This window comes from Crocuta crocuta, unplaced genomic scaffold (assembly GCF_008692635.1).
Source record: "Crocuta crocuta isolate KB4526 unplaced genomic scaffold, BGI_CrCroc_1.0 scaffold56, whole genome shotgun sequence".
In the NCBI taxonomy this organism is placed as follows: Eukaryota; Metazoa; Chordata; class Mammalia; order Carnivora; family Hyaenidae; genus Crocuta; species Crocuta crocuta.
In genome coordinates, this window is record NW_027531334.1 from 30,421 (window position 1) to 57,965 (window position 27,545).

Here is a 27,545-nt window from a genome sequence, read left to right on the forward strand (position 1 = left end):
TCTTTATAGCTCTACAGAACATAGTAGGCACTTAATTATTTTGAAAATAATGAGTGTAAGAATACATGCATTTCTCAACAAATTGTAAAACGAGAGCTCAGAAGATTAAATAACTTTCCCAAAGTCATCCATTGTTAGAAGAGCTGGAATTTGAGGCCAGATATATTTTATTATATGCTGCCAGTATTCTGTAACATAAATGCTTTCTTTAGTTTCCTCACTTTGTGGAGGGTTAGCTCTTGCTTTTTCAAGTATAGTTACATGAACTGTACAGGCTTGGTGATGAAAACAGACATAAGTCCTTGAGACTTGACATTAAAATGTTTTGGCTCAATTACCTGCATGAATTTATCTGTTTGGTGAAGGTGTGGGCTCATACCATAACAGCCATCAGCAGTGAGAATTAATCTCCTGAGTCTTAATTAAAACAGTCTTTGGAGAACACAACTGCCTCAGGAAGTGCCAGAAATCTCATTTGAAAGCTTCCTGATTGTGATATTTCCAATGTCACATCAGAGATTCGAGAAACTTGGGTGTTTGGAATAAGCTTAGGATAAGAACAGCCTCACTTTAAGTGCTTCTCTGAACCACCAAGCCATCTGTTCTACTCCCATCATGGTTCTGAACAGTACATAGAAACAAACGTTCCTCTCTCTGTCCTACTTTGCATCTGAACATGATCTCTTTCCAAAATAGTTTATTTCTCTCCTTTTCCCATCAAGTACAGCAGAAGCTAGCTGTGAACATTTCAGCAGAACTGAAAAAAATCTCTATCTTTTCCTAATACCTCCTCCCCAACACTCCTTCCCAAATCTCCTATTTTAAACTCATAGTTATTTAAGTGAAGTTTTCTATTTCTTTAATTTTTAATTTTTTTTTACTACTCACATCCAATTCATTACTATGCCTACTGTTTTTTTTCTAAACAGTTTCTTGTATCTCTTTCTTCCTCTTCACTTCATGCATTAATTACCAAAATCTTTTTTTCTGTTTCTCTGCTTCTAGAATCCCCCATGCTCATATCATCTCAGACAAGATATAAGGATATTTGACTTTAGATAATTAAGGAGGGCTACCAGATAAAACAAACAAAAATCTACAAAGTTAATTTGATCTTATTCTCTATTATAAGATGTACAGTGCCCAGAACAAGAACAGTGAATGCCAGTTTTCTTCTCTGTCCCCATCAGGGCATACCTAGAGTAGCACATTCAGTTCTGGGCACATTTGAAGAACATCAACAAACTGAAGAAGAGCCCTTAGAGAGTGATCTAGATGGCAGTGGGCCTGGAAGTCATCGGAGGTAAGGGCAAGTTCAAAACCCTGAGGAAGTTTACTTGAAAATAAAGAGATTAAAGGGAGATATGACAAACTAAGTTTTTTTCTTTATTTTTTTAATGTTTTTATTTATTTCTGAGAGAGAGAAAGAGAGAGAGAGAGAGACAGCATGAGCATGGGTGGGTCAGAGAGAGATGGAGATACAGAATCTGAGGCAGGCTCTAGGCTCTAAGCTAGCTGTCAGGACAGAGCTCAACGGTGGGCTCGAACCAACAAATCGTGAGATCATGACCTGAGCCGAAGTCGGGCACTTAACTTACTGAGCCACCCAGGCACCCTATGACAAACTAGGTTTTAAAGGGATATTATATAATAAGAGGATTAAACTTATCTTTTGTCACTTTTCAGGGTAAAACATAAACCACTGGCTAGAGACTAAGGAGAGGTAGATTGGAAAAGAAGAATTTTCCAATGTTTGAACTTAATAAAAAGCCTAATTAATTAATTAAGCTTAATAAAAAGAGCACTTTTGTGGGGCACAAGGGTGGCTCAGTCTGTTAGGCATTTCACATCAGGTCATGATCTCACAGTTCGTGAGTTTGAGCCCTGCATTGGGTTCTGTGCTGATAGCTCAGAACCTGGAGCCTCCTTTGGATTCTGTGTGTCTCTCTCTGCTCCTCAACTGCTCGTGCTTTGTCTCTCTGTCTCAGTCTCTGTTTATGTCTCTATCTCTCTCTCTCTCTGAAAATTAAACATTAAAAAAAAGTTTTAATAACAAAAAAAGAGTACCTTTGTGAGGTAGTGATCTTCCTGTACAAGAAGCTGTTGCATGGCTACTTATTCCAGATTTTGTAGCAAATATTCATGTATAGAGAAGTTTAATAGACCACATGAACTCTTAAACTGTCTCCAGTACAGAATGACTTTGAATCTTCAAACATTTGAGCCTTACTATTCATCATTTACCTTTTTTCTGCTGTTTGTTTGTTTTAAACAGCTTTATTGAGGTGTAACTTACATATAAATGTCACTGAATTTAGATGAGCATTTTGAGGGTTTTTAATGTTTTATTTATTTTAATTATTTATTTATTTTTGAGAGAGAGAGAGCATGAGTGGGAGAGGGACAGAGAGAGAAGAAGACAGAGGATCCAAAGCAGGCTCTGTGCGGCTCAAACTCATGAACCCAGAGATTATGACCTGAGTCAAAAACAGACACTCAATCAACTGAGTCACCCAGGTGCCCCAACATCTTGAGCTTTTTAAGACTTTATTTTTCAGAGCAGTTTTAGGTTCACACCAAAATTGAGAGGAAGGTGCAGAGAAATCCCGTATACCCACTGCTCCCTCTCTTGCATGACCTTTTCCATTATTGGCATCCCTCAAAAGAATGATGCATTTATCACACTTGATGAATCTGTATTGACACATCATGATCACCAAAAGTGCCTAGTTTACCTTAGCGTTCGCTCTTGGTGGTGTACTTTCTATGCATTTAGACAAATATATAATGACTTGTATCTCATCAGAGGATCATAGACAGCATTTGCAGTACCTTAAAAATCGTCTGTTGTCTACCCATTCATTCTCACCTGCCCGTCTTGGCAATGACTGATCTTTTCCACTTTCCAGAATGTCATATAGCTGGACTCATACAGTAGTAGACTTATCTTATTGGCTTCTTTCGCTTAATATTCATTTAAGATGCTTCCATGTCTTTTCATGCCTTGAAAGCCCATTTCTTTCCAGTGCTGAATTTTATTCCATTATCTGGATGTACCCCAGTTTATTTATCCATTCATCTACTGAAGAACAAATCGGTTGCTACTTGTCACTTTATTAGTGTATCCTTTTTTCTTTAATCAACTTAATTATCCCATTTATTATGAATTATCCTGATCACTGTACTAATGCCATATATATACCCAACTTCTAGATAATTCATGCCCATCATCTTCCTCAAAATCTACTCAAGCATCTCCTCTAATTAAACACACCTCTCTGAGCATTGGCAGAGAGAATTAGGGTTCAAACTAAAAGCTTAGCACAAATAAATGAGAGGAAAACAAACACAAAAAAGATAGTGGCAGAAATGCAATAGATTATTTCTCTGTGTAGTAACAGCTCACAAGTAGTATTCTTGATGTGTCTTTTCATATCTTCAATAAGTGGCCTCCATCTCCCCTACTCAGGCATTTTTTTCCTCTTCTCATCTTCTTGCAGCAGCAAGCTTCTGGAAAGGTGCCCAGGCAATGCATGTTCAATAATTTAAAGTGCAAACTTGGAAGTGGTACATCTCACCTTCACTCGCATTGCATTAACCAAAATTTGGTCTCATGGCTGCACCCAACTGGGGAATTGAGTCTTCCTTGAGTGACCAGAGACCAGCTGAAATTTGATTATAGTTGAAAGGGAGAATGAATATTGGAGAACATATCACAGTTGACCACAGCAACACCTCAGCAATTATTTACTTGAAGGTTTGTTGCTTTATTATTTTCCCTTTTTATGACAGTAAGTTCTTGCTTTTCAGAAAGCAAACAGCTTTGTTTTGAATCATAATTTGCCACTAACATCCATTAAAGTTTAAGGATGAATTCATATGTTTAAAATTTGTAACCCTTAATCTATAAATAATGTTAACATTGTATTTTTTCAGTACAAAGTCTCTGTGCTTAAAAATAAATGTCCCCCAGTTCTTCTAAAAAGAGAATTGGTAATAGTGAAATTTCAGAATTTTTTAATCAATTTTTTAAATTTTTTTAATGTTTATATATTTCTGAGAGAAAGACAGCTGAAGCGGGAGAAAGTCAGAGAGAGAGGGAGACACAGAATCCAAAGCAGGCTTCAGGCTCTGTGCTGTCAGCACATGCAAGGCAGGAGTTCATGAACCATGAGATAATGACTTGAGCTGAAGTCGAACACTTAACCAACTGAACCACCCAGGTGCCCCTGAATCTAGTTTTAAAATACACAAATTATGAAGTGATATTGTGAAAATTCTCATATTTCTGGAAATTTTCACTTACTGATGAGGCTTAAAATCTGTATTTTCATACAGATTAAAGTAGTGCAGGACAACTTGGTGCTTAAAGACAGGAAGGGGTCAGGTTCTTTGTAACTGCTGCTCCCCAATATATGTTACACAGGGTTACCCTCCCCCACCTGATGAAGAGGAAAGAATGTTACAAGGAACTAGCACTTCCATAACCGTAAAACTACAAAACCTGTTTTCATGATTTTTTGTAAGCTTTAAACATTAGTTAGATGGTCATTAAATGCTTAAATAAACATTTGTTGTATCTAGTCAACTCAGAAGGGTGTCTTTGAAGTTAATACTTCTGTAGTTTCTTTGAAGTTTTGTCTCTAAACAAATTTTTCTAAATCTCTGTTTAATAGGATAAATGCTAACAATGAGGTTGCATAGTAAATATGCTCAGAAGAATGTCAGTTTGTATGGATACATTTCTCAAGTACTTCTGTCTCTGCTGTTTAAAACTGGCTTTTCCTTTTATTCTGATGCTTATCAGGAACTATGGTATTGCCATAAATGGAAAAAGCTTCACCTTTAGCATCCTTTTAATGTTTCTTTGTTTTTTTGTTTTTTGAGAGAGAGAGAGAGGGTGCACGTGTGCACGTCAAAGTGGGGGAGGGGAAGAAAGGCATGGGCCAGAGGATCGGAAGCAGGCTCCATGCTGACCACAGCGAGCCCATTTTGGGGCTGGAACTCATGAACCAAACTGTGAGATAATGGCTTGAGCAGAAATCAGATGTTTAGCCAACTGAGCCACCAAGGCACCCCCACCTTTAGCATATTTAAAATTTGCTTAGAGGGTAACTTTTTCAATACTATTGAGTCATTTTGCACCTTGACCTAAACTTTGTGCATTGTTTCACGTGGCTAATGATCAGCATTCTCCCAATTCCAGCCTCCATGTACATGATATCAAAGTACACATGGTTCATTGTTTTTTAGAAGTACCAGGCTGTGAATTGCCTCATGGCTGCTCAACAAACTGTGTCAAGCAATAAAATCCTATATCACTGGATTAGGTAAAAGCCTTCTTCCCTTAGCATTGTTTTCATAGCCTATATCAGAGTCAGATTCCAGTTTTAACCTGACTTCTCTCTTGCATTACATGTATGGAAGCACAATCAGAGTGCTGACACAGCTTTAACACATAGTATCAAGGTTTCCTGCTATGTGCTCTCTCTCCTGCTACTGCCTCTTTTTTTGTGTTTATCTGAAAATAAGGGCTGGTAGATGGCAGAGTCCTCATTAAACAAGAAGTGATTTGAGCCTCTTCTTTTAAGGTAAATGATGACTTGAAGCTGCTTGTCATTGCTTTGCTAGATTGACTACTTCTTTTAAGTCCAACGCCCAAATAAGGGACATCTAATAAGACCTCAGTTATATACACATAAAGTCAACACGTTTCTGCCTACCAACATATTTAAGGTGTCAATAATGGGTCAGTCCATTATTTAGATTCGTCAGTTTTCTCTTTAGATTCTCAATGTTTGTTCTAAATACAGTAGAAACTTTGGCTTCCCCATATTTCTGAGTTGGCAAAGCATGAAGTCTGTCTACCTTAATACAATCTTGGTTATTGCTTTTTGATCAAATATCTCTGACTTTTCATTTAGTCATTAACTATTAGAAGTTTTCTCTACTACTGTCCTATATCATGTATTTATGTTTCCAAAACATCATTATCATCATCACCATCATCACAGGTAAAACCTGGGACATGAAAGCCAGATTAGATACATATCATTTATTTCTAAATAGTTTCCTCCTAAGCAGTAAAAAAAAAATATATCAAAATTTGTTTGTTAAATTTGAAACTCTAGATTTAAGGACTAAATATCAACTCATATCACTGTCTGCAATTCTTTGGGTTACATCTTAACTCTTCTTAGTTCTCCAAAATCAAAGTCTCCTCCCCACCAAACACATGTGAACATATATGTAAGAGATATTTCAGTTTGAGCCTTGTTGACTTAGGTAGTCACACATGCATGAAAATTTTGGAAAACTATATGCATAAGGAGAAAGAATAAAAATACACCTATTTTTAATGTTTATTTTTGAGAGAGAGAGAGAGAAAGAGAGAGAGAGAGAGCACACAAGCAGGGGAAGGGCAGAGGCAGAGTGAGAGACAGAGAGAATTCATACTATCAGCATAGAGCCTGATGTGGGTTTCCAACTCATGAACTGTGACATTATGACCTGAGCTGAAATCAAGAGTCAGACACTTAATCAACAGAGCCACCTAATCTCCCCAAAATACACCTGCTTTTAAAAACATACTGGAATTTGGGTATGGTATTTTTTTTTTACCTAATAAAGGAAATATAAACAAATATAACAAAATACTTCATGGTGAAATTAAGTATTGCTTTGAAAATGAATAATGAGACAAAGATGCTTGATATCACAGCATCACACTGAAAGCCTCATAGCCAGTGCAGCAAGACAAGAAAGAGAATAAAAGGCTTGAAGATTGGAAAGCAAGAAATAAAGTTCTCATTATTTGTAGAAACTATGCTTGTCTACATAAAACAAGAGGATTTATACACTATTAGAACTATAAAATAGTTTAGGAAAGTGGTTGGATACAAAATCAATATACAGAAATCAATTGTGTTTGTACACTTTAGCAACAAAGAATATACTTCTTTATTTCTTCTTCTTAGGTAATTTTAGTGGTATCTACATACAGTGATTAGAACCTGGATGCTTAACTTGCAAAGAGATGGGGGCTTCCAGAGGAACAATTAATGTTTATTTATTTTTGAGAGAGAGACAGACAGAGAGACAGACAGAGAGCGAGACAGAGTATGGGTCGGGGAGGGACAGACAGAGAAAGACACACAATCTGAAGCAGGCTCCAGGCTCTGAGCTGTCAGCACAGAGCCTGATCCTGATGCAGGACTTGAACGCACCTGGGAGAAAATGACCTGATCCAAGCCAGATGCTTAACTGACTAAGCCACCCAGGTGCCCCTTTAGGGGAGTTTTTTAGGAGTAGGAAAGGTTTTCTGGAGCAGAAGTTACTGGAACTAGTATTTAATGTGGGTCGGAATGAGGAAAGGATGTGGACAGGTGGGGCCAGGGTTGTCATGGCTGAAGTGATATGCGATACAGAGATGGAGGCATCAAATAATGAATCAAAGACCTCAGAGGAGGAGGTGAGTTTATCATCTTTCTAAGCAATACCAGTGAAGAAACTCATTGAGTAGTTCACTGAAGGGGAAATGTTGGGGGTTTCTAAGTAATGTAAGGTGGGAATTCTTGATGTTTATGCCAAATTAAGGATGAAAGCCTCCTTTAATGAGTCAAAATGAGTCAGTTGTTCTCCACACAGTTGGTTAAAGTAAGTCCCGCTCTTCATTGGTTGGGAAAGAGTCTTCAGTAAAGGTCTGAGGATGGAGGGAAAGGAGTCCCTTAAAATTCACGGCACTTTAACAGCTTACATTGGCTAGATGCGTTGCAGTGAAACAGCATTTAGTTTCTGTATCTCCTGGGCATACGCCTTAGTAAATGGAACATTTTCATTTTACAAAAGTAATGTGGGGTGACTGGATATAGATTAGAGGCCATTTTAAGGGGTCTGTTAACCTGTAGGCAACAGGAAGCCACTGATGTGCTCCAGGAACAGAATGGCACAGACAGACTTCTGCCTGGGGAGAGGCGGGGTGCTGGGGGGCACTGGCAGCCATGCAGAGGAGGGTCCCAATGGGAATCACAGAGGCTGACTGCCCATGACTCTTCCAAAGAGAAATCAATTTAGTTTTATGAAAAAACACTAAAGCACAAAGATGAGGAAGACACAGTCCCTGCTTTTCTGAGAAATGTTAACATTTTGAATGTTTGAATGAGCTTGGTGTAAAGAGAGGCAAAGCTGTTTTAAAATCTGTACTGGCTGGTGCCGCCTGTGCACTACCCAGGCCTGAAGGAGGCTCTGCTGGGAATGGCCATTAACAGTCTGAGCACATGCTAGGAGCCAATGCATGCAAATGAGAAACAAACAAACCGGAAGGTGGGATGGAGAGAAGGAGGTGCAGGGGGGAGGGACAGGGAGCAGATGAAACAGCGAACCCTCCCATCCGATGAATTCTTCTCTGCTCTCGTTTCCAAACTGCACAGGCTTGGCTGAGCGTGCACCTCACTTGTTAATCTCCTTTTTGCATCCCTGTTTTTGTGGCTGTCAGAACTCCATATTATGCAAATTGGGTTTAAGCAATTAAGGCAATAATGTTTCCCTTGAAGAGTTTGACAAGGTGGTGGGAGCTAGGACTGAATTTTGCAGACAGGAGCTTGGATGCTTATTTACCTACAAATAGAAGAGGAACAAGAAAAGGGAAAACACTGCAGCACGAGGCTTACCTGAGCTGTGCTGCCGATTTTGATTTTCTTGCTTTTCCTGGATTGCTTCATAGGAGAACAAAGGATCACTCCACAGTATTAGTGGGTGGTAAATTTAGAACAAATGAACACTTTTCACAAGATGCAGCTTTAACCTGTTGAATTCACCATTGCAGAAGGACACCGAGTCGAATCAAGTGTTCTGGCTGGATTTTAAAGAAGACTGGGTGATTTCATGACAAGTAACATATGAAGTCACTAGGGTTGTGTCTCCTCTCTTGGGGGTCATGAGCTGATTGCCTTGCACCTGGAGAAAAGCAAGTCCAGAAAGCTAGACTTTGTCTTCAAATTGCACAGTAGATGAGAATGTCACTTTACCTTCCTTTGAAAAATCCACTGTCATTAGGAAACCAGATATGATATATCAGACTCTTAATTGGGAATGACACATTCCACATTTCTATACTTAGGGGAACGATACCCAAATGATGCTGTCCTCAACTTGAGCATGTGGCCCAAAAATAAAATCCTCTTATAGTTTGCCAGAAATCGTTTTTAAAACAGTATTTGCTAAAGTCCCAGTATATGACTGTGAATATTCCTCTTCCTCCAACAGTGTGGTTGCAGCTTCCTGAAATGTCAGAGTAGCAGTAGAAAATTTTGCCCTCTCTCCTGCCTGGCATTTATTAACTGTTCAAACTCTCATTAGTCTATCAACAAATAGTTAGAAAATGCCTGCTATGCATTTAGCTCTCTCTCTCTCTCTCTCTCTCTGTGTGTGTGTGTATGTGTGTGTGTGTGTGCATGAGAGAAAGACAGACAGACAGAAGGAGACAGAGAAATAAGAGAGACAGAGAGACAGAGTCAGATATGGAAAGTGAGACTGTAAACAGCAGTAAAATTATAAAGTGTCTTTCTTCTAGTCCCTGAGTATTCTATTATTATATTCTTGATTCTGGTTCCTTATACACACCCTTTCTGTTTACCTCATATGCAAATCTTTATCATTTGCCAAGCGTCCCCTTTCCAAAAATACAGTCTTTCTCATCCCAACATCAACCTCTATACTCTCCGTTTTGCTTAACTCCCTAAAGTTTTTGACATAGTCAATGGTTGGTAGCACCACCTCCTTCCTTTCAGAAATTCACCAGAGAACTAAATTCTGACCTCTGCTCCCTGAAATAAGTTTAAGAAATNGTGTGTGTGTGTGTGTGTGTGTGCATGAGAGAAAGACAGACAGACAGAAAGAGACAGAGAGATAAGAGAGACAGAGAGACAGAGTCAGATATGGAAAGTGAGACTGTAAACAGCAGTAAAATTATAAAGTGTCTTTCTTCTAGTCCCTGAGTATTCTATTATTATATTCTTGATTCTGGTTCCTTATACACACCCTTTCTGTTTACCTCATATGCAAATCTTTATCATTTGCCAAGCGTCCCCTTTCCAAAAATACAGTCTTTCTCATCCCAACATCAACCTCTATACTCTCCGTTTTGCTTAACTCCCTAAAGTTTTTGACATAGTCAATGGTTGGTAGCACCACCTCCTTCCTTTCAGAAATTCACCAGAGAACTGAATTCTGACCTCTGCTCCCTGAAATAAGTTTAAGAAATCCAGTTAAATATCATTTCCTTAATTGAATCAAGTCCTTCTGATCTCACTCTACTTGATTGCTCTACAGCATTTCACAGCTGGCCTCCTTGAAGTTTGGACTTGCCTTCCACCCATCTTTTTGTTGTCGCTGTCTCATTGTTCTTCATTCCGATTATTAGTTCATTCACTCATTCCTTCATTCATTTATTCTCATAGTCATGAAATAGACTTTTCTGTGCTATGAACCATGATCTATTGAGGCTCTCATTTTTCTCCTTTAGCCCATGGGACACATTGGTCACCAGCTCCTGGAAATTCCACCTCCCAAAAGAACATCAGATCTACTTTGTCCTTCCTAGTTCTATAGCCATGATCTTCATCATGTCTCATTATGAATAATGACAACTTCCTGATCTCCCTGAATTTAGTCTCACAGAAATGCTTACAAAAGAAAGTCCATGCAGCTCTGCCGACAGCATGGAATCTGCTTGCGATTCTCTTTTCCCTCTCACCTTGACCCTCCTCCCCTTTCTCTCAAAATAAATAAACTTTAACGAAAAGAAAACATTTTTTTAAACATTTTATTTCCTACCCTTAGCTTGTCAACACCATCTTTCCTTATTCTTTTAATCCTGCCTATACGTCACCCAAACTACATTTTTCCTGCTTACTGGAGGAAGTCATTTTTGTCTGTATCTCTGTGCCATTTCTCACAGTGTTCCTTATTGTGCAGTAACCTCTCCCCTTTAACTGACTGCTGAAATTTAATTTATTCTTCACATCTCAGTTTAAATGCCACTTTCCTATAATTCTGTGGGAAAAATTAATTACTTTCTAGGCAGATAGATAGATAGGTATATCTATTCATCCATCTCTCTCTCTCTCTCTCTCTCTTTCTGTGCTAAGAACTGTGATTCATTGAGGTTCTCATTTTTCTCCTTTAACCTCCANACACATATACATATACATATATATATGAACATATATATGAACATATATATATATGAACACATATATATGAACACATATATATGAACAATAGCTTGCGTCATGTTATAATGAAGCTGGCTATACATGTGTCCACCCAGTAAACTATATCTACTTGGGAACAAGGACTGGGTTTTGTACCAGTGTTCATTCAGTAGATGCCCAGAAAACATCTATAGATTTAAAGTGTGGTTCCCCAGACTCAGTTTCCCAGTATTCTTCTGAAGAAATAGAGATTCTTATTATCAAGAATAATTCAATATAGATGACTTAATACTGGAAAAGAAGAATTAAGATTTTTCTGAGGAGAAAAGAGAACAATCCAAATGATTGGGTTACAAAATCTGCTGTCCTGCCTTGAAAGTGAAATAGGGAAGGCTTTGAAGAGTTGGCTCAGAGCTTTAAGCAATCTTTAACTTAATACGCTGAGTCTGTAGAGTTGTAACTTATCCAATCTAGCTGAGTAAGGTGAGTTTGTATACTTCATACTAGTTTGTAAACCATGATTGCCTAGCACTGTAGTTTTAAAAAAATGATGTTGTCTGCATCTTGAAGCAGCTGGCTCTATGTGAATATTGAAGGTGAGATGTTTGGAAGGAAGAGTGACAAGGACGCGGTTTTAAATTCCATACCTAGAGTCTGCATTTATGCAGTCCTTCTGCATCTCTCCCAAACCCATCCTGGTCTTTCCAGGATACAAAGCGCAAACAGAGACAAGGGTAGCATCAAGAGGTGGGGAATGTAACCCAGATAAAGTGTGTGTGTGTGTGTGTGTGTGTGTGTGCATGCGCACGCACGCATGTGTGTGTGTGAGGAGTAGTTACTTTTATATCAGGGCTGGCCAGAGGACCTATTTTATCAGAGACTTGTGCTTAAAATCTCTTGCTATTTGGAAGAGAGAAATTTTGAATGGATTCTAATCTCCCCTTAATTTAATGGACCTTTTAGGGGATGCAGGACATTTGACCCCCACTCCTGGATGAATAGAGTAACAGATTGAGAGAAAACGGCAATTAAAAAAAACTTAGGCAGTGGGAGGCTTTGAGGTGTGGGGTTGTTAATCAGTATTAGCTGGAATGTGGCCACAAAGAATGTGGGAGTACAAGATAGAGGTGAGATCTTGAATGAAGGAGTGCTAGGAAAGAAGGTGATCCAAAGAAGAGTGCTGGCCAGAAGGAAAGAGGGAAGGAAGAGGGAGAGGAGACTATTAATGAAAGACAGACTTCACCACTGGCTTTCAATTTTGACTACACATGATAAAGTAAATTTCTAAAAGGGAAGAATTCCTGCTATTTTTCCCCTAAATTCTCCCCCTCTCACAATACAAACTTCACCAAAACTGAAATTTTATCTTGGCAACAATACCTGAAATGAAAATCCCTGAAAATGAACATGATGGCTTAGGTACTGTAGTGGGGAGAAGTAAAATCAATACTATTATTAATTATGATCTACTTGAGTCAGGACTCAAATGTCTTCATCTGCCTACTGGTAAATTTGTGGGAAATGAATGAGTTTGGTGGAAATGTTATTAATTCAATTGATTTCAACAAATGTTAACTGATAAGTTGGACAATGTATTAGGTCCTGTGAATAAGGAAATTATAAAACAATATCATAACCAAATATTTATAGAAGACTTACTAGATCCAGAAACTATTCTAGTTGCTGAAATAAGATGGAACCTAACACCACCGTAATGATAGATCAAATTTTGTCCCCTTGAGAACTTAATCACAACCTTAGTTAAAATTATAACAAAATTCAGCTAAAGATCCTGGATTTCAAAATCCAGCTGAAGGTCACCAGCAGTCCTTAAGATGATCAGTCCAAAAATGGGGTGAAGGGAACAGTCCATCATCTCTATGTTTGTTATGGAAAATAAAAGCATTTACTTTTCTGAAATATGGGCTTTGTTCCAGCTGTCAAATTATTACTGCCCAAGTAATTTCTAAACACCACTAGTATTCTATTTTCCTTTTAGGGCAATGACTCTCAAAATTTAGTGCACATAAAAAAACACTAATTTTTTTTTTTACTAAATGTGTTTTAAAAATAGATTTCTGGATTCCAACCACCAAAGATTCTAATCAATAGATCTAGGAAGGGACCAGGAACAATTTACTGTTAACAAGCAGCCTGAATGATTCTGATATAGTTGGTCTATGAAAAATATGTCGAGTGACATTGCTTTATGGAGAGATCTTTCTTTAAAAAATTGTCTCCATTTTATTTTCCCTAAAAGATCTTTCTCCTGGAACAGGTTTTTAAAAACACATTTATTTATTTTTAGACTTCCCTCTATACCAAAAAGTACTATTAGTTGGTATACTCTTTCAGCTTTCTTCCTGCTAATTTATTTTGCCCCTTGTTTGTGCTGCAGAGGATAGTGACTATGGCAGATTACATCCTGATGTTTATTCATTGTCATGTCAATTTAGGAGAAAATTTAGGAAAACTGCTTAGAGATATAGTTGGATTGTATATAGTGGCTACTTAATGTGATTATATCTGTGTTGTATTAATAAATATATGGCATGATTTAATCAGAAATATTAAGATAGATTTTAATAGCAGAGAGTCTGAAAAAATTATTGTTGAGTTCATGAAGGTAAAACCAGGAAAATATAAAATACAGAGTATTTAAATAAAAGAAATTAAATTTAAAAAATTGTTACACAGGAAATGGAATTGTGAGAAGCTAATCAGAGGGTACCTAGGGAAACCCAAGATTAGCATCAACTACAGAGACAGTGGGGAAAATTAGGATTACCAGAACCAAGGGATTGATCTCCAGAAGAGAGACAGCTACTGCCAAATATGGTGGCCAAGGCAGGGACAAATGGAAAGAAATACCACAGCTTTCCTCACACCCCCATCCTCGATTTTTCTGCCAGTTCTTACTGAATGAACTCAATTGACAGGAGAGCCTTTGAAATGCAGTATGTACCAGTTAGCTTCTCGAGAGAGAAAGGGAGAGTGAAGAATGATTCCTAGAGTTCTTGAAAGATAAACTGAGGCATATTAAAAATTTAAGAACTTATTTGAGTAAAAATCAATTGGAATCAGGCAGTGACAAACCAGAAGTGGTTAGAAGCATTCTATCTAATGCAGCTGGAAAAACTTATACAGAAAGGGGAAGGAAAGCAAGGAAATTATTGATTGGTTATAGCTTAAAACCTAGTTTCTGTTTGTGATTGGTTGACCTTAGTTTTCAGTTTTACAACCTTGAAGTATTTACAGACTTAGATGTTGGTTTGCAAGGAAACCAGACTCTAATGTCAGGGCATCAGAACCACCTCAGTCTCATGGCCTCCTTGTTTAATTCATACATCAAAGTAATAGAGCCAAGGACCAGCAGAGAGGTGAATATATCCCCAAATTTACCTTAATAATTCTCCCCAATCTATTGTAATGTGAAGAACTTTGTCTGTGATATTCTTTATAAGTCCCTTTTTGTATTATACCAATCCTGAACCTTAAACAGTGATTTAGCCAAGTATAGACAAGGTGGAGATGGGTGGCTGGGAGGGGTCACTTAAGAATGCTTCATGTCACCACAGTTTGCTTCCTTGGGAGTGTAGTGCTTGAGATGTACAGAAGCTGAAAAAGAAAACGGCTTTTCTCTTCATGTCCCATTCGCTGCTGACATTGTTCGTAGATTGCTCTCTGCATTTCTCTCTAGGATCTCATGTGGCAGCCATGTGCATTTGGCCATCTTCAACTTGATATATTCTGATTTATGCAGAAAGATCTTGGAGCCATTTCCTAACAGCCATCATCACTTCTCACCCCAATCTCTCTTGCTTCCTCCACTTCTCCCTAGTGTGATGTTGTTTTTTATGCTGCCTTCTCTCTTTCCTATGGGATGGGACTTGCTTTAGCTGGTAAGCTTTAGGAATGACCAGTTCTGACTGCAACTTGAATGCAGCTACAAAAGGTTTTCAGCTCTCTGTCTGAAACTCAGCATGACTTAGCTATAAAAGGAAACACTGTGCATGTACTAAAACAGTGAATATAGGCTTGAACTGGGGTCAGCAAAGAGAAGACTGGAGCTGGGTACAGTGTGACATTTAATTCCATCTTAAGAGTATTACAGTTAATATTTGACTGTTTAGCCAGGGTTTTAATGTTTTGCTTTCATGGTTTTGTATTCTTCATTTCACTGAAATGAAGATGGATGGTGTGGGCCAAAGGGTGGAAGGTTTAGGTGTATTTTCCTACATTCTGGTGGCTAGGCTTTTAAGTCCTCTCCAGCTTCTGTTCTTAATATGAATTTGAGGTAGTTCCAACCCGAAAGTGAAGTCTGTTTTTGCAAAATGGGATCAGACATTGTCTAGTGCAGTGTCTGGCTTGCCGTAGCATTTTGTTTTGTTTTTGCAAATAAATCTTTTTTTTTTTTTTTTATAAGGTTCAAGCCTTTCGGATGAAGGACATTTTTTTTTTAATTTGAGAAATCCTCACATTACAAAACAAATGAGATCCTGCTTTTCCAAAGGCAAATGCCTTAATGAACTTCTCTACCATGAACTAATGATTTCTAGGGCTATAGGTCATGCCAATTGTGACAAGTAACACCATGGATGGAAATGTTAAGAGGAAGACTGAATTCAAATCTTCCAGTTATCTGAACAACAGAGGAAAAACTGAAACAATCAAAAGTCCATTTACCCTCTTTTACTGGAAATAGGAGACAGCCATATATAGTTCCTGGTCAACCCTGAGCAAATCAGATAATTCCCAGATCAGCACTCTCAATTGTAAAAAGTGGTAATAGCCTGTAGCTCATGATTTTAGTGAGGACTTAGTGAGATCATGTGTGTGAAGGTGCTTTATGAACATGAAAGCATTACAAAAAGGAAGGATATCAATTAACATCACCCTCACCCTCATTTCTAATCACACAAGAAACTAATCATCTACCATGTGGTTGTGCTGTCGCAGTGCAGTGGTGAGCATAGGATTACAAAAGTTATCTAATTAAATGGTAGTGGAAACACCTCTGGTACCAGTGTAATCCAATTACATTTACCAGGTAAAAGAAATTAGACTGAAAATTTAATCTCTGGCTTGGACAGCTCCCTGTTCATCAGCCAGCCTTTCGGAGCCGAAAAGCTTCTTTAGTGATCATCTATTCCAATATCTTAATCGCTTCATAGGAAAAGCCACCAAAATCCAGGATAGAATTGTATAGCACTAACCATTACCAACGTTGTAGCAGTAATGGCACGGGAGGGGTCATAAACTCTATCCATTTGCCTATATTTGCTGACTCATCCATTTAATCCTGTAATTTTCCATTTTTCCAAGTATCATTTACATGTAATATTTTGATGTGCCTTCATATTCTCCAACTGTTCTCTTGAATTTCATTCCCTTAGCATATTGGGAAATAAAGGGAGAAAGAGCTGGATTTGGAAAGAGACACGGGCAGAGAGAAGAATAAGAAAGGAAAGGTTTACTGGAGAAGTTGGAGAAATTTAGTGAAGTGGAGTGCAGAAAGGTACTGAGGATGATTGGGCAGACAGACAAGCGATTAAAAAGAAGTAGATGGGGTCACCTGGGTGGCTAAGTCAGTTAAGCGTCCAACTCTTGGTTTCAGCTTTGGTCGTGATCTCACAGTTTGTGAGTTCAGGCCCTGCATCTCAAAATAAATAACTAACATTAAAAAAAAAAAAAAAGAAGTAGATGGAGGGCTAGGGTTTAGAATTGATGTGTGATATTTCCTGCTCTTGTTCCATTTCCTTCTAGATCACCTTTACTCCTGTGCCACCACCACAACATATGGTGGTTCTGAAGCTGCTACTCCCTGATAGGAACAATTAGAAAGTCTCTGTTACAGCTTTTATTTGGACTTATTGTCTTAATACCTAGCACAATGGTCATCTGTTATGGGTTTAACAAACATCAGGCCACAGAAACCACATTCACTTCTGTTGCAAAAATACCTTGCTATAATACAATATTTTAAGCAGTTTTTAAAAAGTAGTTTATGTCTGTTATGTCATTTTTCCTTATGGCAATTCAGAAATTTAGATTTTTTTTTGAGAGAGAGAGAGTGTGTGTGTGTGTGTGTGTGTGTGCGCGCACGCATGTGTGCGCGCACGCACATGAGGAGGGAGGGGCAGAGACAGAGAATCCCAGTCAGGCTCCATCCATGATGTCAGCACAGAGCCCAGTTTAGGGCTCAATCTCACAAACCTCAAGATCATGACCTGAGCCAAAGTCATAGGTTAGATGCTTAAACACCTGGGCCACCCAGGTATCCCTAGATAGATATTTTTGTGTTTTTCAAATGAAAATGCTGACACCTATGGATATTATGGATACTGGCTATTACACATCAAGTTAACAATGTATATCTAGGTGATACAGGAGTTAAATCTGATTCCTGAGCCAGATAATCAGGATATGGTTGAACAGAAACTAGAGATGTTATTTGGACGTTTTTAACATTTACCACTCTTTCTCAAAACTTTTATAGTTTAGAAGACATGGCTTTAGAGGCCCATTAATGGCCATGAACTATGTCATTGGCTAATTGAAGAAATCTAGGGCAAAGGAGACAGCATAGAAAACCAGATTCAAACCAGAGTAGCTAAAGCAAGAAATAAGACCACCAGAGAAAATGAGTTTCATTTCTCCCAACAAGCCTCCAGGTTGACCCTGTAACTCAGTGAGGCTGTTTAGGATCCAGAAGTTGAGTGGAATTCCTAATTGTTCCAAATCAGCTTATCTCCCCAAGGCTCTTGTCCTTCTTGGACTGCAGACACATACAAGAATCCTGAGAAAAACACACAGTTGTAAGGACTCACACAATGACTATTTCATTCAGTATCAAACTTTCACAGACTTCCTAAAATGTGTCTGTAGACTGTATGTCTCAATGTGTGCCCCTTGGAACACTTCAACAAAATCTCCTAGAGTGCTTGTTTCTTCACATGCAAATTCCTGATTCTTATTCCGAGCCTTCAGAACAGGATATGGAGGCTAGAAAGCTGTGTTTTTAACAAGCCCTATAGCAGATTCTTATTCAGTCTAAAGTTTGAGAACTTATGTCACAACTATCCATTGATCCCCAAAACCGATCTGTTTTAGAAAAGTATATTTGAGACTGCCCCACAAACTCAGCCATCTCTGTTCCCAAATTGAACATTATTGCCATGTAGCCCATATTAATGCTAAAATGAGCACTGCTTCTCATAAGGCCAGTGGTCCTTGATTCCTGTCCTTTTCTCCACTGAAGGTAACCAAGATAAGAAGACATCTAACTTAGCATGAACCTTAAAAGGCATCTAAGAGAGTGCTTCACCATTTCCTAGCATCTGAATGAGTATTCTAAGCTGCTAAGTTCTCTTTACAAAATGTTATGACCTCATTTATACCAAACTCCACCCATGATAACAGCAAATATTCCTTCCTTGTAGTTTTCCACTGCTCGTGACACATGCACTTTTTACTATATCCCTCTGGTTTGGAAATATGAAGGCAGTATAGTAAAAAAGTGAGTGAGCCAGTCTGTTTATGTCCATTAAAATGCAGGTACACACTGTTTGTTTATCTCCCTCTGGGAACAAGCTGGGAAACTGTTAGTGTTGGGGAAAATAATAATAAAAAAAAAAGTCTTAAGTGTTGACTCCACATTTTCAGGGCTTGATAAGTCCTTCTGAGTGTGGCACTCCATCACTTTTCTCAGCAGGGTATAATTACTCATAACTTGAAGGTTTTATCTCTGGGCTGCCTCTGATAGAAAAAAGGGGGGGATGGGGATGGGGAAGAAGGCATATCTGTCACTCACTGGCAGTATAGATGTTTAATTAAGTATCACATATAATTGTTTCAGTCTCTTATGTGACAGGTGGACAGTCTAGGAGTTGAGGATGGGGGTAGGAAGATCATCTAGCAGATGTATAAGGGTTTATAAAATAGAAAAATGTTAATGCATCCTGTGTGCATGTGTATACTTCTACTACTGCATTTGAGGCGCATCCTGGTGTTTGGTTTTTGAGCCTCATGTTGCTTGATACTCATTTACATTCTCTCTGGGAACCCTTCTCAGTATTTTTAAAGAGTGAAGTAATTATTTCCTCCTCTGATCAGCTTCTTTATGTCCCCTCTCTTGTACTGGCCAATGTCTCTTGTATTTGGCATTTACGTGTGGTGTATCTGATGTAACCCCAGAGGACAAAAAGTAGAGCAGGCAAAATGGGGTTCTGCATTAATAAAAAGATGAGGAGGTGGGGTTCATGGCTCCTTACAAAATAATACAGGCCATTTAAAGCCAAGTAGATCTTCTTACCCTTGCCTTAAACAGCTGTAGATGTTTCCAAGCACTGTGGTTACAGGGTTGAAACCCTGTGACTGTCTATCTCTTTTGGAGATCCTCTTGAGAACAAAGACGGTTTTGGAGGTTTGAGAAGTAGACTTTTTTTCTAGATTTGTGGAAATACCCAGAGAGTATATTTCCTGAATCCAGACCAGGTAAACCCAGATTTGTAGTGTTTTCTAATTTACATGATGTAAACGCTCCCATTATGGCCCACTGAGGGGTTCTGCTGTATCTTTTCAGAGTTTCTTCATGCTTCTCAAATTGTCAACCTCGTTCATACCTCAGAACCTTCATTATAGTTCTTCCTTATACCAGGAAAATTTTTCCTTCAGACCATCACCTAGCTCTCTCTAGTTACTTAATTTAGGCCTCCTCTGTTATGTCAACTCCTGAGAGATCTGCAGTGACCATACATTAATTTTTATCTAATTTTTCCTTATAGCATTTGTTATGACTTGAAACTACACATTTATATGTTTATTATCAGTTTTTTCAACTAGAATCTAAACTAGAAAATTAGTTCATTTTCATCATGAGTATTCTCCATTACCTAGCATAAAGCTGGCATGTAGCAGATACTCAGAAATAATTATTGAATTAAGAAATAAAATATTTGATTAATCAATAGCCATGAGATGAAGAATGCAAAGACTTTTATAATTTTGTAATATTTTCAAATTTCAATATAACAAGAACTATCTATGCGACTATACCTTCTGTTCCCCCTCATTCATCTTCCTGTCAGAGTATCTGTTTAGTATATGTGGGTTTTGCCTGTTAGACTAAGAGTCTCTTGGAGGAAAGCATCATTTCTCATTTACTCTTAAGTTCCTCATGCCCGGATGAATATAGTAGAAACTCAATAAGTACAGGGGGACTAAGGCTGAACTTGCCACATTATCTTTTTTCCTGATTTTCTATGTTGCAGGGATGGTCAGTGATAAATCCCTATGTTAGAATAAACGGGGCCTGTGTGCATCTATTAGGACGAGCAATCTCGAGAGCCAGTAAAGAGACTCTCCGTTGCTCCACAATGGGCTGGAGGAAGGTGAGGACATCTGAGGATGCAGTGAGTTTTGGCAGCTGCCAGTGAGAAGCAGCTAAAGTCCCCCGGGTCTCAGGACAAGAAGAAAAAGTCCTGAGGCTAAACAGATTAATGGTTTCCATGGGAGTCCCAGGAAATGTATAGGTGCCAGACATTCCAAAATATGTTATAAAATGTCATATTAGACCTCTAAGCAACCAAGCCTCCTATGATATTCTCTAAGTTAACTGTTCCCAAAGAGTTTGACAGAAAAAGACATGACAGGAGGCCCTACTGAAGCCATGGATTTTCTACATCTGCTTCTCCTTCCTCGTACCTGGATGGATCAATAAATAATGCAAAGAACTCCTCCTAACAAGTGTTCAGGATAGGGAGAGCATTTAAAGACATGTAGGTATGGTATTTGGCATCAGCAAGAAGATTCAACAGACTCGTAAAGAGTCTATTGTTTTTATGTGTTAGGATGATTTTCATAAAAAGATGTGCACAAAGGTAAAATATACCTTCTCTTACTAGGTGAAAAAAAAAATTAGGTGTGATGTACCTTTGGTGTGGTGAAGTGAGTACTGAGGGGAAGCTGTGTACTGGAAACAGAAGTATTCTGTTGAGTCAGAGGGAAGTTTTAAAACTCAGTAACTCACTGTACAGTAACTATGGAGGAAGAGATCTCCCCTCAAGAAGGTAAAGGAAGAGGAAGAATACAAAGCTTTCCTATTGTGTTGAGTACTTGATAATTGGAAGAATATACTGCTGACGTTCTGAGGCAATAGAAAGATCACAGCGACTTAGAAGGAAGAGTCAGGGGTAAGGAGTAAGCAAAGAGGGAAGGAAAGGCTGTTTCTCCCCCACCCCAACACACATCCCAATTCTAAGAGAAAGTTAGTACTGGAAATCACTTTAAAAGTTCTGAAATCTGATGTCTTCATTTTACTTCATTTCTCTGGTCCAGGTTTCCAAAGCTGCACAGATGGACATTGATAATTAAGGATTGAATTCAACAGGTCTTCAGTTTCCTCTTTAAACAGTCCACTTTTGCACTGGACTTCACTAGCATATCCAGTTAAACTAAGTGCAGAATGGAAAAGATGTAAAATAAACCAATGAGTTGATGCAGATCTAGAAGATAAGAGAGCTGAAAACATTGAGAAGAACTATGAAAATCAAAGAGGTCAGGGTAAGGGCATGATAAACTCTCTGCTGTGGCTTTTTTGTCCCAGGGCACAGGTCATTATTACCTACAACCCTGACCACCAGGGTAACCCTGCGTCCTGCTCCCTATCCTCCACCACCGAAGTAGTCTCATGGATATCAGGTTCTTTCTCTGATACTAACTCAGCTCTGTTCAAAGTCATAGGCTTGAATATATGCAGAGACATATCCAACAAACCCTGCTGGTCACATAGTTTTTCCAGACAGAGAGGTGAAGTCAAATACCAAGAAAAGGCAGGGATAGAGATGGTAATTGAAATCTTCTGAGTGTAAAGAAAGAGATTATATGGTATACAAAGCAAGAGTGTGGAGAAATGGATTGTAGTCCTATAATTTCATTGGCTAATTTTGAGTCCTTGAAGCTCCATTTCCTCTTTATAAAATGAGGGGATTTGTCATGATGTCCTAATGGTGCCAGTGTGATGTAATTAAGTCTATTCAAGAAATAATCCTTATCTTGATTAGGTAAATAGGACTTGATTAATTCCACTCTGATTAACCACTGCTTCTCAGAATGTCCTAGAGGCTTCTACCCATCCTACCCAGCAACTCACTGTTTTCTCCCAGAAGAAATGAAAAATGCCCTAGTATACCTCATGATAGAGATCAAGCGAAGATCCAAATGCTTTAAAACATAAAACACTTGCACAGATGGTTTGGGTTTGCCTTGCAAGTGGGATGGCATTGGTGGAGATAAGATGATGAGGGAAAAAAGGGAGGGGAGGTATAAAAGAGAGGTCCTTCAAAACATCAAAAACACTTTATACATCTTTTCTGCCCTTTCATAAAGACTTCATCTGGCAGCCAGATTGCCTTAATGGTCTCCCTAAAAAGGCCCACCCTGGCCTGACATAGCCAGACACACACTCTCCAGCTTTGCTTTGCTTCTTTGATGCTGTCACATGTCCTTCATTTTCTACATTTCATTCATTCTTTGCCTTTAAGCTATGAGGATAAAAGTGCCTAGCATTAAAAAAAAATCAGCTTACATTTTTTAAAGGGGTAGACATTTCATGCAGCCTTTGATTTTTTCTAGGAGAAAATTGTTACTTTAAGGAGAAACTAGAGAGATTTTTCTGCTTTCTTTCCCCCCCTTTTCACCCTTCACCCCACATCTTTCATTTTCAACATTAAGACATAGCGCTGGGTATAGTACAGGAAAGGGTAGGGAAATGAATGTCTCTTAGAAAGCATTTAAGCCACTACAGTGAGTAGCAAAACCTGAACATTCATTTACTACTAAACAATGACAAAAGATAATTAGAATGTTTGTGGGCATCTGGGTGGCTCAGTCGGTTAAGCACCCAGCTTTGGCTCAGGTCATGATCTCATGGGTTCGTGGGTTGAGCCCCACATCGGGCTCTTTGCTGACAGCTTGCTCAGAGCCTGGAGCCTGTTTCAGATTTTGTATCTCCCTTTCTTTCTGACCTCACCTATTCATGCTGTATCTCTCCTCTCTCTCTCTCTCTCTCTCTCTCTCTCTCTCTCTCTCGCAGAAATAAATAAAACATTAACAATTTTTTAAAAATGATAACTAGAATGTTTGAAAGCACTGAGCAATATATATTCAACATCTGTTAAACATTGGTTGAGATAGCTGTTTTTAAGACTAGGTGGTGTTGAGGAGACAAGGTAACCAACAGAGTATAATACTTCTTATAGCCTTTGAAATCTATATGAAGGGTACATAGAGAGGTCTGAAGCAATGTATATGAAGAAATGTAAATAGTAAAAACGTTATAGCAGAAGGAGACACTATATTCCTCTATGTGGAAATACTCAAATAGTAAAAGGTGGCCATAGGGATACACTGCAGATTATCTCTGAAATAATGAGCATCATTTTAAATCAAAGAGGGATACAGAAAATCTATAAGAAAAGGACAAGTAGTAATACTAAGAGATGAGAGTTGGCCAGAAATGGAGTGAATACACACATGGGGAAAAATAGGAAATGACAAGATTTCCAAATAGTATAAATGACTACTTCTACAATAGGTGTTTAGAGCCCAAATGAAAAGGAAATGTTGAGGTGATCCTTAGATTTGAACAAGAACTGATGCTAGAGATAGGTGTTAATGTGTATAAACAAAGCAAAATCACTAAATTCTAGAGGGAGAGGAAACAATGAAGAAATCTATCACCCAGCTCTTAAACTCCAGGAGAGGAAACTGTGCCAAAAAGTGGGAATTGAAACAAAAAATGAAAAGGAAGACCCGCAAAGTTAAGTAAACCACAAGAAACCTGGAAACATTTAACATACCTCATTGGAAATTCAGGGTGTAAATGTGCACTGAGGATCACACAGACTCAGGGCTTGTGAAAGAAAACAAAACTATCTGAATAACCAACAAAGTCAAAGAATCTCCAATTGGAAGAAACAAACAAACAAAAAAAAGCATCTTTGGGAGAAAGAAAAACAATTAAGAAGAACTGAAAAATCAAGCAAACAGTGCAAACACCAAGCCCACAAGAAATCAGCATGAGAGGATTACATGAGAGGTGCTCAAAATATCATACTAACGGTAGCTTTCAGTCAGGTAGCCATGTCTTTGTTAGGAGCCTGCCTGAAGCTCAACTAAGCCCACACTTTAAGAAACAGAATCCTTTGGGGAATTTGAGGCATTTTTTGATAGTTAGTGTGTGAATAGTGGGCTTAGGAGAAAAAGGGAAAATCAGAAAAGTGGCTCAGTTGTTTAAGCCTCCGACTTCAACTCAGATCATGATCTCACAGTTCATGGGTTCAAGCTCAGCACTGGGCTCTGTGCTGACAGCTCAGAGCCTGGCGCCTGCTTCAGATTCTGTGTCTCCTTCTCTCTCTGCCCCTCTCCTGCTTGTGCTCTCTCTCTCAAAAATAAATAATCATTAAAAACTGTTAAATATTGACCTATTTTATTTATAAAACATAAAATTTTTGTATATAAAATCAGCCAATAAGTTTCTGATAGCCAGTTTCTCTCCCAAATTTGGGTATCATCAGATGGGAATTCAAAACTAAACACAACATAACCCTGCTCTTATTCAGCTGAACTGCACGTGACAAAACAGAGCTATGCAGAAAGTGGAGAGTAACTTAAAGGGCCAAAGTGATGGGAGCCCAGCTGTGTGTGGAGACCAATCACATGGAGAGAATGGGACTCATTACTTTAGAAGAGGAGAAAGCTGAGCTGAGATGGAACCGTAAAGGAAGTGTTTAATGTGAACACCTCTTTTTACGGAGCATGATATACCAGCATCATGGGGCACCCCGGAAAATATGAAGAAGGTAATTTTAGGGCAAGTAAAAAGAAGCTGAATTTTACATGATATATTTTACATTTGTAGAATTTTTAAATCTAGAAATGGTAAATGCTGAATATATGAATAGCATAATAAAAGTTGTGTATGATTTCAAGGATGCTAGCTCCAAAAAGGGTTTTTAGTGGTGGTAAGTGGGAAAATATGAATGTCCAAACTTTAAAGTTGAAAACTATACCCTTTCACATTTGATTCTTTGGCACCTCTTTCAGTGGAAGAATATTCTCTACTTGGTTGGGACTTTACTTTGGGTTTGTTGTTTGAGGACTTGAACTCCCAAAGAGATAGGGTGAAAATATCAAGAGGTCATATGACCAACACTATGAATCTTCAAATACACTATTTGGTGAGGGTGATGAGGGACACCATTAACAAATGAGAATATTTTATGTACTTCCTCCTGTCCTGTGGCAGCCCCTTCTCTAGCCTCCAGCCTTTAAATTATGCTACAAAGTAGACAATAATTATATAAATCTCCCTAGCTGTTTAATGATAGGAAAGCCAACTAAAACATGAAAAATGGTACAATTTTTCCATAACTTAATACATGTGATAATGAAATATATAGAACATAGAAGGGTGGAAGGAAGGAAGGAAGGAAGGAAGGAAGGAAGGAAGGAAGAAAGAAAGAAAGAAAGAAAGAAAGAAAGAAAGAGGGAAGAAGTAAGGAAGGAAAGAAGGAAGGGTAGAGGGAAGAAAGGGAGAGAGGGAGGGAAAAAGAAGAGGAAGAGAGGGAAAGGGAGATGATAGATAGATCTGTCATAAGGGTATATGTTTAAAAGGTGGTGTTCCAAGTAATACATAGGGCTAACAGAAAAAAGAAATTTGGGAACAAAAAGGCTATTGATTAACCTCTGCATGTTTATTTTTTGGATTTCTATGTTCATAGTCCATATCGCTAATCAGTTTCTCTTTCTCCCATTATATTTCTGCCTCTGTCCTTCAGTTTCACCCTGTTTTTTAACATATAGATTCATATTTCAAAATATATCCAAGTGCTGTCCATTTACATCTACATGGGTGTTCCTGCACATATCCACAACACATTCCTCAAACCTTCCTGCCAGTAAATGAACTCTTGCCCCAAATCCCAGTTACCCCAGTTCAGAGTGTCTGGGATATTTTCGACTTCCCCATTTTCCTCGTTTCCATATTCCATTCAGTTACCGAGTCATATTGATTCGATCACCTTGAAACTACCCTTTAAGTCTCTTCTCCACTTTCCTTTCAGATTAAGTGTAATGTAGTGATCAAGAATGCAAGCTCTAGAGTTGACTGCCTACATTTCCTTATATTTCATAGCCTGTTCTTTATACTTCCTTTGTATGTGATCTTGGGTAAGTTGAAACTTGTGCCTCAGGTGTCTCAAATGAAAACTAGAAATATAATAATAAGCCACATCATAGGACTGTGTTCAAGTTTAAATTAGTTAATACATGCAGTGCTTGATAAATTTAGTTATAATTATGGTGATTGTGGTTGCAGTGATGATGATGATGATAATAATGATGAAGATAATTGTGATTTCAGAACCATCTAATCTTTCACAAAACCGATTTCCTAATGGGTCTCTTAGATTCCACTTTTTGTTCTCTCAAGTTTGGCCTTCATGCTTGGAGTTGGAATCCTGCAGCACATCTAATAATGGTTTTCCTCCTGCTCAAAGTCTTATTGCTTATGGAATGGCTTCCATGCCTATTAACATTGTATTTAAGGTCCTATTTTACTAGGACTCAATCAACTCAATATCCTATTACACTTTTCTTTTGCTCATATGCCCATTTTCCTCCCCACCCCACATACTCTAATGGTTCTTTCCCAAATGTGTCCTAAGTGATGATATCTATTTATTTTTCTTCTTGCTATTTTTATTATTATGAATATTTTTCTATTCAGTCTTTGCCTCTTATAATCCTTTCCAAATCTTCAGATAGAAGATGTTGTCTATTCCCGACATCCAAATATTGATACTAAATATTACTAAGTATTAATACTAAAATCAGCAATTTTCATTTATCAATTGAATGTTAACAATGTACCAGGCATTCTATTCGATCACTATCTATCATAAGCACCATCATCTCCATTTTAAAGATAAGGAAACTACGGGGTGCCTGGGTGACTCATTCCATTTAGCATCCAGCTTCGGCTCAGGTCATGGTCTCACGGTTCATGGGTTCATGGGCGCTGTGCTGACAGCCAGCTCAGAACCTGGAGCCTGTTTCAGATTCTGTGTCTCCCTCTCTTTCTGACCCTCCCCTGCTCACACTGCCTCTCTCTCTCTCTCTCAGAAATAAATAAAACATTTTAAAAAATTAAAGAAGGAAACTTATATTTGACAATGTAAAGTAACTTAGTCAAAATAACCTAACCAGAAAGTTGGTAAGACTTGATTCCTTCTGAGTCCAAAGCCCATATGCTTTTGCCAACCAATAACA

General features: G+C 38.3%; 1 protein-coding gene across 1 annotated transcript in view; it reads left to right on the plus strand.

The window, feature by feature from the left end:
* Positions 1-7,402: 7,402 nt before the first annotated feature.
* Positions 7,403-27,545, plus strand: part of LSAMP (limbic system associated membrane protein) — a 423,147-nt gene continuing 403,004 nt past the window's right edge. Inside the window, exons 1-2 of the mRNA XM_077771862.1 lie at positions 7,403-7,471; positions 20,486-20,605. Coding sequence (XP_077627988.1) covers positions 7,403-7,471; positions 20,486-20,605 — 189 coding nt within the window. The remainder of the gene's footprint in view (positions 7,472-20,485; positions 20,606-27,545) is intronic.